The 15,538-nt window shown below is 42.0% G+C and overlaps 1 protein-coding gene across 7 annotated transcripts in view; it reads right to left on the reverse strand.

Annotated features, from left to right (window-relative positions):
• The window catches only part of WWOX (WW domain containing oxidoreductase), a 932,057-nt gene that overhangs the window by 253,875 nt on the left and 662,644 nt on the right, over positions 1 to 15,538 (reverse strand). Inside the window, exon 9 of one of the 7 annotated variants that reach the window (XM_039888493.1) lies at positions 9,017 to 9,500. The exons of 5 other annotated variants lie outside the window; for them this stretch is intronic. In XM_039888493.1, coding sequence (XP_039744427.1) covers positions 9,405 to 9,500 — 96 coding nt within the window. In that variant the 3' untranslated portion in view covers positions 9,017 to 9,404. Of the gene's footprint in view, positions 1 to 9,016; positions 9,501 to 9,539; positions 10,238 to 15,538 lie in introns of those variants that run through there. One more of the 7 variants, XM_039888488.1, reaches the window with a different exon arrangement.

Here is a 15,538-nt window from a genome sequence, read left to right on the forward strand (position 1 = left end):
CTGACCAATCTCACCGACACCGCGTATGGCGAAAATATCTAGTTCAGATTGTGAGGTACATTTGGTGGCCCATTTGTGAAGATGCGCTGAACATCATTTGAGAGCCAGCTCTCCAGCTCCATCAGAACCAGCCCTGGCCTCTGACACCTGCAGTCTTTCATTCTAACCCTGATTGTAAAGTCTCCCTTTTCCATGGGGAAAAATCTTATACAGCCTTCTATGGTCATCTCCTCTCTGCAGAGTTCCCAGATCAAGAAAGAACAAAGTGATCAAGTTTCTGTGCTTCCTGTAGCACTTTATGTCATTTTTATTATCGCTCCCACAACCACCTTCAACTCCTATATTATAGAAATCTGCTTATGTGCCTATACTCCTATACCAACATGTCTCTAACCAGGGTGTCTATCTTAAGTGTTCTTGTTTATGTGTCTATTTCCTGTCCTGGCATGGGCTTGGCATATTGCTGATGATCCATAAATACATAAGAGAAATTGGACATTTGGGAAGCTACATTATTTCTAGAGAGCCATTAGAATGTCATTACAAATTTTCAGTAAAATACAAAAATTTCACTATTCATCTATCTATGCATCATTTATCCAATTATTAAACCAACCATCCATCCATCCATCCATCCATCCATGGATTGAAAAAAATGTACAATAATACCTACTCTGCCATGCCTTTTTATAGGTGATAAAAAAGAAAAGAAAAGATGACTAGAAAATGAATAAGATATGGATGGTCCTTGCCTTGACATATGTTGCTGCTGAATAGGAGAAATAATATATGAAAGCGAGGACCATGTATTGTCCATCTCTTTGTCCCCTGTAGCATCTTGTGCAGGGACTTTAATTGAGTAGGAATCAGTAAATGATTGTTGAATTAATGCATAAAAACAAACACAATGTAAGACAGTAGATGAAAAGTGTCAGATAAATGCACCAGACAGAATGCTACAGAAGAGCGGAGGGTGGACTGGTCACATCCAGCGGGGCGCCCCAGGGAAGATGAAATCTGAGCTGGGATAGATGGGTTCGCTCAAATTTGAAAAGGGGTGGGGAGAACGAGGCATTCTGGAAAATAGTTTATCCATTCATTCAGGCAGTCTCTACTGTCATTGCCTGTCACCAACCTTGGCACAGAGGAAGACCTCAATAAATGTCTTTGTTTTGAAGTAGGTACCTGCTGGGCCTTAGACTAAAATGAAGGGGACACAGTTTCTACCCTCGATGAGTCTCCTAGGGCAAAAATCTCGGGAGAAAGCCAATGGTAAATTGCGAGTGAGTGAGCGAGCGAGTGAGAAAGATGGTAGTATATACCATAAAATAACAATTTAAACTGCACAGAGTAGAGCAGAGGTCCTAAAGGGGTTGTTGATGAATAGATTTCTAATTTGACTAGGTTGAATCTTGTGTTTGCAATTAGCAGCATCTATTTGCATGCAATTAGTGTGCAAAGCCCTTAAAAAGAGTTTTTTCTCTAAAGTAGGTTAAATATGCTCTCCCCCTCCCACCCCCCACAATTGTGCCTACAGTATTGATTTGCTTCACAAATCCATTATCCTATGTAGACCAAGGATGGCCTTCAGCCTAGTTTAGGTCCAACGGATGATACTTGGATTGTATTTGCCCTGTTCGATCAGAACAAGGGCTGAATCTTCCAAGGACTGTAACTTAGGAGATTTGAGTGTCAAGAGTGGTCATCTACTGTCGAACTGAACAATCAACTCAGTTCGTATATGGTCAGTCTCACCACAATCACTACTGCCACCACCACTGCCGACTACAGGAAAAAAGTTCCAAGAAAATGAAGCACAATCAGTGAAATGAGTGATTTGTCATGAACATTGTATGGCTTTGCTGAAGACTTTGCTGGCCCAAGCATCCCGTGACCCAGCTTCAGGTTGCCCTTTGGTTCCTGCTCCCCTCTGCAATTCCACAATTATTCTGAAGCCCTAGCAAGTACCTCTGAAGCACAGCCTTATTCACACACTCACTTGCTCGCTCATTCGATAAACATTTATTAAGTGCTAAGCCTTCTGCTGGGCATTAGGGATACACTGGTGAATGAAAACCAACATGGGGCCTAGGAGCTTAGTCTAGTGGGAAAAGTAGGAACAAAAAGAAATGTACAATCACAGTGTGGTGTGTTGCTATCAAGAGGAAATGTGTGGAACCATGAGAACTTGTAGGAAGAGTCAGTGCAGTCAGGGAAGGCTTCCTGGAGAGAGTGACAATTAAGTTGAAATACAGAGAGTGAGTAGAGACAAAGAAAGGGAGAGACCAGCACGTGTGAAGTCCCATGGCAGGAGTCAGCAGAGAAAGTTCCAGAATCTGAGGGGAAGTCAGGCGAGAGCAGTGAGAAATGAGACTAGGAAAATAGGGGCTATACCTTGGGTGGGAAGTTGTAGAGGTTGTGTAGGGATCCATCTTTATCCTAAGAGCAACAGAAAATCACTGGTGTGGTTTAACTGGGGGTGTGAGGAGTGGGACTGGCATACCCAGGTCTGAGTTCTAAGATCGCCCTGGCTATGTCTGAAAAATGGCATGGAGGGGAACCATCTCCCAGCTGGCTTCAACTGCCCTGCCTTCCATGGCCAGAAAACTGCTACCCACCCTTGGCGTGCTGGTGCCAGGAGCTGCCTCTTCTTGTCTTGCTCAGACTTTTCCTGCCATCTACAATCCTGGCTGGACCCCTTCATGACTGTGTGCATGTCCCTTTCTCTACCCCATGTCTTATGTTCCCATTGCCTAGTTCCTTATACCAGGTATAAGGGACAAGAGTCCCTTAGGTATGACAGCCTCAAACTCCACTGGGATAATTCTACAGAAAGACCAACACCAAGTAAGGTTGTTACTGTCTTGCGAATGGATATTGCTGCAGCAGTACAGCTGCTGTAATGGAGGTCTGTTGTTTTTCATTTTAATATTTATCTCTCTTTTTTTTTTTCCCCAGCAATAATACAACTTCTTTACTCCATACTTCACAATCTACATGGCTTGGGTCAAGCTGACCCCACCCCCCAGCTCCAAGGTGGCATTCATTCCAGGTAGAAACAGGGACCCAGTGATTGGCTCGGGGATTGACATGTGACCCACTAAGGGCCAATGAGAGTCAGCTGTAGGACTTGCTGGCCCTCTTAGAAGATGCTCTTTCTCATCAGTGCTCTTGGAACATGAAGGATGAGGAATTATGGTGGCTATTTCTGCCCTTCTGAACTGACCCTGTCTGAAAACGAAGTTTACACAGAGGAAAGCACAGCTGAAAGATGGCGAGAAACAGAATATGACAGGGTCATTTGATCATCTGGGTCAAAGCATGCCAGATGGAACCAGTAGGAACCAATAAACTTCCTTTTTTATTTTGCCTAAGCCACTTTGGGGTGAGTTTATGCTCATTCACAGTTGAAAATAAGAACGAAAATAAACATTTCAGTCTCGTCTTGTCTCTTTCCCTCATTATTGCCCTCCTATAAATGCAGCCACCCCACCCACATCTTGCCTGGAAATGAAATTAAGGGAGGGGTTGAGTGGCGTTGGGAAGAACTCTCTCCAGTGAACCCCCGGGCCTTCAGCTACCACGCCCCTGGCAAACACCTCGAACTATTATAAGAGGAGACAATCAGAGCCATAACCATGAAAGTCTGTTTTTCCCCAAAGGTGTCAACCTTCAAGTTTCTCAAAGTCCTGGGCATAATGCCAGTAGATCATTTTTAATTTCTTTTGAAACTCCCAATTTCATCATTGTAAGCGTTTAAGAGGAATCATTATTAAAACGCTTGCAGAAAGTATGACCCAAGGATAAAGAATCCCAGATCGAAATTTTTACCCCACATGATGGAAGTCATTTGAAGTTTAATCATTTGAGGGTATAGAAATCCACAAATTCTCACAGCAAAAATCTGCATGCATGTGTATGTGCATGTGATGTGTCTGAAACAGAAAAAAAAAAAATTAGACTTTGAATAGCCAGGGTTCTGCTTTGTCTCTCCTTCTCAAATTCAAGTGCACCTGCTGTAACTTAGTTTTCCACCCAATATCCTATTTTATCAGGAGCTGATAAGACAAACAAGCCCCTTCCTCCCAGAACAATGGCATGCCGCTGTGCTTTTCCCGCAACAAACATCGAAGAGTGGTCCACTTTTCTTTTCCTTTTTCCTCAAGGAAATAACCATTGACTGACTAACTGCCTCTCATGACAACCTCCCCACCCCCCGTGTAATGTATTGGAGCCAGAGACTATAAATTCAACCCAGAGGAAGAATTATTGAAAAAGGATGGATGAGATAGGCAATCTATAATCTATCAAGATGGGAAAGATGGAATCATTCTGTCTCTCTTTTTTAACCAAAACACCTAAACATCAAAACCCGTGCAGTATTCGATGGTTAACAGCATGGCCTCTGGTGTCACTGCCTGGGTTTAAAGGTTGGACTATGCTTGTTGTTGCACAGCCCTGGAAATTCCGCAAGCCTCAGTCCTCTCATCTGCCAAATGGGAGTATTATAATTAAGTTAAATAATGCATGAAAAGCTCTTAGCAGATCCCTTGCCTGGCCTGTGATAAACACTAAATAAATATTGCTGTTACTATTAAGAAGGTGGGTCCGAGAGCCAAAGAGTTATAAAGATGTGGAGTGACATGTGGAATCTACAGTGGAGATTTCTCAGGCCAGCACAATGACTTCGACACAATAAGGCTTTCCTCACTCGAGAGGAAAACCCTTTCCTCGTCGTTTTTGCCCTGCGGGGTGAATCTAGGGCAGCTGTGGCATTCGGCTGGGAAGGAGTCACACATACACCTCAATGCTTTGTCCAGATGGAGTTAACACGAGAGTTGGAGAGGGGGATTAAAAGAATAGAAATGTGTTCATCTGTGAAATTAAAAGTAGTACAGCATGACATACAACATTATGTGTTGGGGTTAGTCAAAAGCAATAATTAGGCTGAGTATGACTCTGAACACACTCATAATCAAACACAAGCAATTCTACCGAATAGGGGGAGCAGATTCCCATTTGGCAGATGAGGGGGAATGGGCAAAAAGGCTGAGATGTGCTAGGAACCAGGCTGAATAGACTGAGGGCTGGCTGAGACCCACCCCACGGAGGGCCCCGAGCACTGTATTAGTTTTGTATTGCTGCCATAACAAATTACCATCAACTTAAAACAACACACCCATTTATTATCTCACAGTTGCGGTGGGTTTGAAGTCCAGGCACAGTGTGGCTCAGATGGGATTTCTGCTTGGGGTCTCACAGGTCCACAGTAACAGCCAGCCAAGGTCACTGCCTTCTTGGCTCTTATCCGGATGCCCTGGGGAAGAATTTGCTCCCAGGTTCACTCAGGTTATTGGCAAAATTCAGTTCCATGTGGTTGTAAGCCTGAGGTCCCCATTTTTACCATACAGTTGTAGGACTGAGGTCTCCATTTACCAAGCAGTTGTAGGACTGAGGTCTCTATTTCCTTTTGGCTATCAGCCAGAGCTAGTTCTCAGCCTTGAGAAGCTGCCCATATTTCTTGCCATGCGGTCCCCTCCATCTTCAAAGTCAGCAGGGATATATCAAACCCTTCTCGGGCTTGTCATCACTCTGCTTCCCCTCTGCTCTGAAGGGCACCTGTGAGGACATTGGACTCACCCTAAAAATACAGAATAATCTCTCTATTTTGAAGTCAGCTGATTAGTTACTTTAATTATATCTGCAAAGGCCTTTTTGTCATGCAACATAATATAATCCTGGAGGTAACCCCGGGGCGGGTGGGGGGAGCAAAGGTCTGCCTATTACAGGCCCTAAAATTGGCTCCTGTGATATATGGAACCTCTCCCAGAGAGGGCACTCCCAAGGTTTATGCTGCTTAGATGACAGGCAAGGCATTCAGGAGAGATCAGGAGGCAGAGGGAATCAAGCAGAGCTGTCCTGGGCACCCCAAAAAACAGGAAATGGAGCTGTCATGGGCACTGGGGCTTTTCAGGATTTGGGAGGTTTTTGAAAGCAAAATGCCACTAGAGACTGACTTCTGGCTCTCTCATAAGACGATGCGTTTTTTAGTCTGGGCGCTCAGAAAATAAACAAGTTCTAAGATCTGTTAGGTGTGAGTCCTCCATGCAACATCACGAGGATGTTCAGGAAACCTGTAAAAGGGAGATGGTCAGTTCTCTAGAGGGCACCGTGGCAGGTTTCCTGAATGGTCACAATGAATAAGTTATAGCTCGCACTGCAACAGTTTGTAGACAAACCTACCGCCTGCCTGGTACCAAGCAAAGAACCGCGTTTCTAAGTTTCACAACAAACCAGGGAGGTAGGCAAGATAACCCCCATTTTGAGCAAAGGCTCAGAGGGGCCGGTAGCCTATGCAGGACGACACAGATGTGCAGATGGGTTTCGGTTCCACTTGATCTAACCGTTGAGTCTGCATTCATTCCCCTAAGTCAGCCTGGTAGCCTTGGTGGCCCATCTTGCATTTCTTGAGTTCCTTCCTCCCTCTGCCTTTGACTTCCTCTAGAGTGTCATTGGATGTAACACCTAAGAAATAATGATTTAATTACTGGTGTTTCTTCAATGACATAATTAAATATCCTCAGTGAGGTAAATCCACCTGAACCTATTCGGAGGATGCTTACGAGCTGCCCTGGGATATTTTATTTTGGAGCTTCCTATATACATATTTTGGCTTTGATGGATCTAAAATTAGGTTTTCAATTTAGGCCCTAGAGGCAAGAGGTGAAAATCGTTAAAAATAGCATCTAGGTGCCATATTCTTTTTGGCTCTTTTTAAGGGGCTAAGTGAAGGGACAAAGTAATTACTTTATTGAAAAACATAAAGGATTATCCTCTGGTTTATTATGGTCACAGGTTATCTGATCATAGGGTGGAGTGGAACGGCACTCCAGGCACTCCAGCGTTTTGGGGGAGCCATCCTGAAAAGCCATTAACAGACAGCCAGCTTATCAGGGGAGGAGCTTGCCAGCGAAAGGGCTCCCACCCAATTCTGCATTCGCTGGATTTGCCACCGAGCTCCTGCAGTGCGAAAAGGGAGCACTCCCTTACTCCTTTCATCTCAGCTAACACTTCAGAACAAGGTGCACTTGTGCTGTGATAAATGCAGGGATACACTGACGGAGAAGGGCGGGGTGGGGGGGTGGGGAAAAATAAATGCAGCTAGAGGCTAAAAAAATGGTTTTTGAAGCTAATGACAGTGTTCCTGCCTTTATTGCTTCGGGCAGAGACAGGAAGTTAGAAATCTAAGTGGCTTGAGAAAATATAACATTTAGGAAACTCGTTTGCAGGCCTCCAGTTGTATTATCCTAATTTATTTCATTGTTGTAGGGTTTTTTCTTTTGGGTAGTTTTTTGATCTATTTTTAATGGAAGACTAATGTGTATTGCTTTTGCCCACCACCGCCCCCCTGCCCCTCTTTCTTTTTCCCCACAGAGATTTATTGAAGCGAAGCATTTTGTAAAAATCCTTTCTTTTTTAACTTAACTACTTTACAGAGGCAAAATGGGACTGAGGGAGAGAAATCCCTGCTTCATAATCCACATTTAATGCCTGGGGTACAGCTTTATTTCGCCTGAATCTTCCAAGAAGGAAAACTATTCTACCTTCTTGGAGAAGGTCACCGTGTGACAACCCCTCACACCACCCCACATCACAAGCCGGCTTTGTGCTGGAGTCCCTTCAGGGCCCACTGTCAAGTTCCGTGGACCACTTCATCCACATGGCCCACCCGACTTTCATTGACAATCTGATAAATAAATGCACCAACCAGTTTTCCAGGCCTGCAAGACATCTGCAGAGTGGAGACATGTAATCGTTATATTTCTCCCATGCCCCGGGATGGAGGGAGAGAGAAACCACTTCTCCCGTGCTGAGCGCTGAAATCTCTTCATTGTGTAAATAAGCAAAAGGACCAGGTTGGCCATTTTCTGTCACTCTAGGAACGCCTGACTCTTCAAATACAGAAAGGTAAAACAGACTGAATGTCTTAGTGTTTTCAAAGGGTGGGGGAAAGAAAGAATAATCTGAAGAATTTCTTGAGTAATTACCTCATAGAAGGGAGTCAATTAGAACACAGCTTAATTTAAAAGTGTCACTGTTTGAGTTGCCCAACAAGCCTGTGAGGAAGGTGGGGCAGCTATTAATTAGCCTGAAGGGACAGATGAGAAAATTAATAGATGGAGAAATAAAAGGACATTTTCAAGGTCACAAGGGAACTTAAGCAAGGAGCCAGAACTGGCCCCCGTGTGGAGCGTCTATGAGGTAAAGTCCTCTCGACCCCGTGATCATCCCATATTGGTTAAAGCCAGCTTCTGTCCACTAAGTACACAGCACACGTGTAAAATGAAGCCTAATGAACAAGAATATTCAGGATTTTGCAAAGTAATGAGTGAAACAAGTCAAAGGAAGGGGGCATACAAGGAGGGTCAAAAAAAAAAAAAAGACGTCCACTTTAAAAACTTCTTAAAAATAAAAGCAGTAGTCAGATCAAATACGGAACACAATGAAAAAAACATGAAGGGGCAGAAATTGTTAAGATGCGAAGGCCAGGATGTTTGGGGAGGACCGGCAAGGTATATAAGGAGTAACAATGTCACCAAAAGATAAAAATAATGGTCAACAAACAAACGACTTTTGGATAGGGTATACACTTTCAAACTTGAATTTGATTTTTTTGACACGAAAACTCAGAAAGCATTACAATTAAGCAAATGGTGAATTTCACAAGTGTAAATACAAATTGCTTTCCCATTCCACACATTGAGATTATATATTTTTAAAAATCAACCAAATGACAGACTCAAATTCTCAATTCAAATTATTTTTTGTTCCCAAAGATGTCTATCTCTGGATGTCATCCTTAAAAAATTAAAACTAAACTGAAGACACGTCGATATTCTATAGAACAGCACAGAGGAATTGGTGCCATTATTATTTGCTTTTCCACTAGTTCTAGACATTAAGGAAAAGATTTTTCAATTAGAATCTCTCTCCTGTGTTCTGGATCAGGCTGAATTACAGGGGAATGGCCACATGGGAACACCCAGGCATCTCTCCACTTTCCCCTGCAGGGCCATGCTCATTTATTTATAGGAGTCAAGAGCCAGGTTCATAAGCAGTGATGCAGTCCAAAAGGATGTCTCAAGTTGGCCTGCCCTGGATAATGTGACTTGCAATCCCCACATGCTTGAAACTCTCCACAAGCAGTTGGATTGGTGACCTTACACTAGTTCCAAACTGAGAAAAAGTCACTGAATTCAGAGTGAGTACATGGATGTATACCAAACTCAAGACTACAACTTGATTTGGCTACAGTAAGCCAAATCAGATATAGACAATAATGTATTTTGACCACCAGCTTTTGTAGATGTTCGAGGTTAATATTAGTGTGCTCTTTGCTCTCATCACCCGTTTATAATTAGATTCCATTTACCTGATGCAACAAACATAGCTTGAGCACCTTGAAGGTAAGAAAGTTCTGTCTTCAAAGAGTTCACAGCCTAGTAGATAAAACAGACAACGTAATTTCAATTCAATGTGATAGAGGCTGGAAAATGTAGACGCTGATGAAGTAGAAGAGGATCTCAATTATGAAGGTCAACTCTACGTGGAAAGGGGTGGGGGTAGAAAAGATTACCCAGAGGAAGGCTTGTTTTGTGCTGAGTCTTGAAAGGCAAAAATCAATTCAAACTCAACAACAATCTCATCACAGGCTGACAGTACCACGGTCCGGAGAAACTCAGGAAGAATTCTCAGAAATCAATATATCTCTGGTTTTTGTTTTTTCTTCAAAACTCCTTCTCTTGATAAGCTTAAATATCTGGCTAAGGCCCTGGAAAGAGATCTTTTGACAACAGAAAATCAGACCTTTGAATTGACTGTGGACATTAGCGACACAGGGCTTAGCTAATAGAGATTCTGGGTTGCCTCTGGCTGATTCTTCATTCCAGAGACCCTGTATCACAATTTGAGAAACTACACAAACACTTTCGGGCTATCAAGGAGCCACTGAGCCACCAAGCAGTGGTGGGAAAGAGTTTCCCTTTGAATGATAAAATCTAGAAGAAGCCGCAGGAAGGTTGAGAGTCTTAGCTGTGCTGCCTTTAATCACTGGTCCATGCCAGCTCCTTTTCAGGTGTCCCACACACATTCTGGATTTTCCCAGCCGTGTCCAAGGCTGACGGGGCAGAGCAGAGCCATTTCTCTCCATTCCGTTTGTTTTCCAGGGTTGATCCAACTGTGGTGTGTCAGAAATAGTAAGAGTTAGACTGCTCTGAAGAAGTCCTGTAAACATATAGCTTAGAAGTTCTGGTAACTCAGCTGCACTTGAAGTTCATGTGCCTGGGTTTTCCTTGTTTCTTCCTCTTGGAGTTCTCTAGTCCCGGACAGGTTATCTGACCTGGGGCAGTGGACCCACAGTCCCGGGAGCAGGACTATGGGAGATAAATATGTAGCGAGTAAGAGTACACTCTTTGATGTTAAAGAGACCAGAGCTTGAATCCAGGTTTGACTTTTATTGGATGAGTGACTTACTACCCCTGTACCTTACTTAGTCTCCTCATCTGGAAAATGAGCCCGGGATCATTTTGAAGATTAAAGAGAAAAGGAGATAGGTTGTATAGTACAAAACTAAATGCATGTCACATAGAAAGCCCTTGAAAAATAGTAAGTATTTGTTTTAAGCACCTACTATGTGCTGACAGATCGATTCATTATTAATTGTGAGTGGATGCCATCATTGTCTTCATTTTATAAAACAGGATACGGAAGCAGGAGAGATACAAAAAAAATGAAGGCAGGCTAAAAACTGAGGTCTGTCTGGTACAAATCCAAGACTGTTCTATTATATACATGCAAATAAACATCTTATTTCCTTGGGGGAGAAGAGGAGGTGGACAGGCAGAAAATGGACAGGCAAAGGATGTCTCCTTCTGAAAAGCTGGTCTTGACCTGGGCCCCCACCCATGGTATTTGACCTTAATCCCTTCCAGCCCACCTGGGAGAAGAACATGAATCGATTTCTCAATTTCTAACTAATATTTGCCTAAATAATCTCTCAAAATATATAAAAAAATATGATATCCTCCCCACCCAATGTCTTGTGATGACCATCAAGTTCAGTTAGTCAAGTTCAAGGTCCTTTTAAGTGCTCATTTAATTCAATTTTATCTTGGCATCTCACATGTGTGGAAAAAAAAAAGTCTCAAACTTTTGAGACGGAGCTACATTTAAAATGTAATTTTTTTCTCAACTCTCTCAAATAATGTGTTTTTGTAGGCTTTTATTCGTTCTTTCTCTCTTCCCTCCCCGAAGTCACGGAGGTCAATTTTTCTTATATTATGCTTTTGTTTTTGTTTTTGTTTTGTTTTGTTTTGTTTTTGTGGGGGGGGGAGTGTGAAATAGACTTATTTTCAAAACTTTTCAAACTGCTCTCATACATTTTCGCTTGTCTCCAGGCTATTCTCTACGGTATGTGAAAAGAACCTTAGACACAGGGTGGACCGGGCTAGAAACTCTTGACTTTCAGTCAGGCTGATGGCTTTTAACCCCTTACCAATGAAGAATAATTTTTCAAGATGGGCTGGCTGTGAGGAAAACAGCTAGAGTTATTTAAGAAGCCTAATTCTTTATGGAGAATCGATTATCACTTGGTAGTGTACGTCAACGACAGACAAAGAAGAATCTAATTTGCTTCTACATGCAAATTAAAGCCAGGCTACTAGAAAGAAGGGACTCTCCATATTAGAAACACAACCATATATAATTTGGACTACTAAAGAATAATTCCTCACCGTCCCCTTGATGGGAAAACGCAGGGAGAGAGAAAGAAAAGCTCAGTCAATATTCATATCCACTTGCTTTCCCAGCTGAGCCACATTCGTTTATAGTAGCCTACAGAATATGGCACAATGTATTCAGTGAAAAAGAAAATCAAAGAACTTCCTTAATGCCATAATTAAATTAAGGCCCAAATAAATGGGCGAAAAAATAAAAAATCGCCATGATTTAAAAAAAATACTAGTGAAAGCACAATCCTTGACTTATATGAAGTACTCTTTTATTTTATTACATTTCTTCTTCTTCTTTTTATAAGGGGATTAATTGCCTTTTCAGACCCAGGAAAGGATATCAGAGAATTTCTTCTTCTTCCCTCTGGTTATGGGGGATGCAAATACAGTGCAGTGCAGGAATAACAAATGCTCTGTTTTCTGAGCACTCTCCCATGATTTATGAAAGGTGTACCTCACTGTAGGAAGATAATGCCATTTGAAATGGTCCATTTCATAAATCTATCCCTCTCGTCCCCAGCCGCATATAGGACTACTATGAACTCCTGAATCCAATAATGTTTTCATCCTCTATTGACATACTTTAAAAAAAAAAGGACTTTGTTTGGAGCGAGGTAATGATGCACTTACAAGGGAGCAGCGGCTAACGCTCTGTCTCCAGGGCTTTCTTTGGCAATGGCCACAGAGCTTCCGAGGCGGGGAAACTTGGATAAACAAAATGAAGAAATAATCAACATGCGCGACATCCCTAATGTCCCTTTACTGCTAGTGGCATTAATTATATCATGGGCCCGATCCTCCAAGCAACCGCATAACCAAGTGTTTTGCCTGAACACCCTCTCCGCCACATGATAGATTTATCCTTCGGAACTGGGACATTTTCTATTCATTCATGCATTGGTATGTCTGCTTGTTTATCTAAGTGCAAGAATGCATCCAGAAGAGGATTCTGTGCCAAATGTGATAGCGGAGGCAGTTGGGGACCAATCATAAACTTCAGTGAAATTCATGGTTGTTTTTCTGGCCATAACGAGGGGAACATGATATATACAGATCAACACCATGCAGGCTCCAGACGACCCACATGAAATATGAGCAGGGGACAGAAGGAACTTCCTTGGGATCCAATGAAATGGGCAGCACAGGCATGAGGAGTGACTACAAATACACGACTGATGCAACTCCTTAGACTGAAGTCACACGCCAGTCTGGGACCAACTCCTTCTCATGACAGACTCTGAGACACAGGAGGAAGGGGACGATAAGATGACACAGAGCACCTTGGTGTCACGGAGACTGAAAAGGAAAGAAATGAAACCCGCTAGGCATAAAATGCTTCTTATTCATTAAAAAGGAAGAAAAGTTCAATTTTAGAAAAATAGACAAAGAAAAACATATACGCTCATATTTAGGGGTATTTTAACCTTCCTGAGGATTAGCACATTTGAGAAAACCCATATGCCCACCGCTCCAATACTAATGGATTAAGAAGCAGATAAAGTACAGGATGTAAGATGGAAATGATGTAAAAATGTGAATTCGAAAGAACTCCTAACATAGGATACTCATCCTGATACTCTGGAATTTGCATATTTTGACTTGTATTTAAAAAGCAATTTCAAGGTCAGCTTCAGTGGAGAAACACTCAGCTAAGATGGGAAGTAACCCCATTAAAAATCTACCAATGTTTTGCATATTTATTTTTCTTCTTCTATAGCAAGGAATGATGACTCATAAATCAAAATATCAGGGTAAACAAATACCAAAGAGGTTATTTTATACAAAATGTATACTCCTCATTTTGTCTATTTATACACACAAACATTTCTATTACTGGAATTTATAAAGTGTGTAATACATGCATGCATGCTTTAGAAATCTGCATACATTTGCATAAGATAGAAAAAATATATTATTGTCCCAAGTCTTGGAAGACCATGGCCCAAATAAAATGATCACCGCCTCAAATGCATTGATGTATAATGGGATGAAAGTAATGTTTATTTTGAAAAGCTTCGGGCCTATGATTTTTTAAAAATGTAAATAGATTTAAATTGTTAGGTTACGTAGATTCCGTGGTTTGACCATGAATATCCTATTCAGGTAGAGGCAGCTGAACAGGAAAATCTTGGGTCTTTATAACAAGATTAAAGGAGCTTTAGCAAGAACATGTACAAATATCAAAATCAGCATCCATACCTCAATGCTGAAAAGATCATCAGACTCATGTCACCTGATCAAGGAACAGGGAAGTAGTGTGGGTTGAAAGGGGGAGACAGAATTTGGAGACTTAAAGGTTGCCATCGAAAGAGGCAGAGTTACCCCAAGATAGAGATTTTCCCCAGTAGATCTGAATACTTCTAAAGTCTAAATACTTTTATGTTTCAAGGAACTTTTTTTGACAATTTGATACAATGGCATCCTAGGCCATTTTAGAAGCCACATACAAAAAAAAAAACCCCAAAAAACCCAGCCTTCTTTGTTTATTTGCTTATTTTGCTAAAAATCCATCCCCTGCTTTATTCATTAGACTAGACTTGAATCAACTTTCAGCCATTTCCAAAGAAATTAAGTGTATCCTCAAAGGATAAACATTTGCCAACGGTGAGATACTGTCAAAGAATCCAAAGGATCAAGAGTCAAAAGTAATTCGTAAAAAGGAGATTCTATAAAATGATCTCGGTAATTGCAGAATCATGCATTACCACCTAAGGGAAGCACATTACAGAGGACAGCAAACAGACCTCCGGGTAGGAGCCTTTCTAGGACAGGAGCTATCTCTTATTCATCTTTAAAAGAGAGCATCCAATTCAGTGTCTGACAGACAAAAGATGCTCAGCAAATATACGTTGACTGCAATATGCAACTGTCTGTTCCAAGCAGCGTTGGCTATGACCAGCATGGACATGACTTAGAGTCCACTTCCATGGGCAGCAGATCCAATGGGATCTTTGTCCTGCCTAAAACCCTCCAGTGGTTGCCCAGTGTATTTAGAAATTCCAAACTTCTTACCTCAGGTGGCAAGACCCAGTTCTCCAACCTTATCAGATTTCCATCTAAACCCATGTCATTACATTTCGTCTCCTATCTTTCTGTTTTTCAGCTATACCGAGCTGGCACTGGGCATTTACTGTTCCCTGCCTGGACGTCTTGCTTTCCAGTCCTCTTTTGGCTGCCTCTGGCAATTCAGGCCTCAGCTTCATTAAAAACTTTCCTGATCCCCAAATCAAATTAGCCTACTCTCATTCCCAGTCCCTCTCTATCCTTAGAATTGGCCATAATCCTATCACTTCTCTCTAGTGTATCTTACTCATTCATTTGTTGATTTTGTGACTACACTAGAACAAAGAGCTTTCATCCATCTTCACTGCTATACCCCGCAAATTAGTACATAGTAGATGTTCAATAAATACCTGTAGAATGAATGAACTAAAATGACCAGAAATTACTTTAATATTTTCTGTATTTAAGAGAATCCTGCTGATGGTGATCCCAAATACTGAGGTGACGTGTAGCTCCAACAGCTGAATCACTAGTGGATCAGGCCCGCCGAGACAGATGCTGGAGACAGAAAAACGAATGAAGCAAAGCCCTTGTCTTTGAGAGCCTTCCTGCCTCACACAGTGGTCCTCAAGCTCTCTGTGTTCATGGCCTCAGCTGGTTCTTTGAATTTGATAAATACCACAGTAAACATCATCAGCAATGTACACTGATTCTGATTTGGAGATCAAGTTCTAAATGACAGTAGA

Source organism: Pteropus medius, unplaced genomic scaffold, assembly GCF_902729225.1.
Source record: "Pteropus medius unplaced genomic scaffold, Ma_sr-lr_union100, whole genome shotgun sequence".
NCBI lineage: Eukaryota > Metazoa > Chordata > Mammalia > Chiroptera > Pteropodidae > Pteropus > Pteropus medius.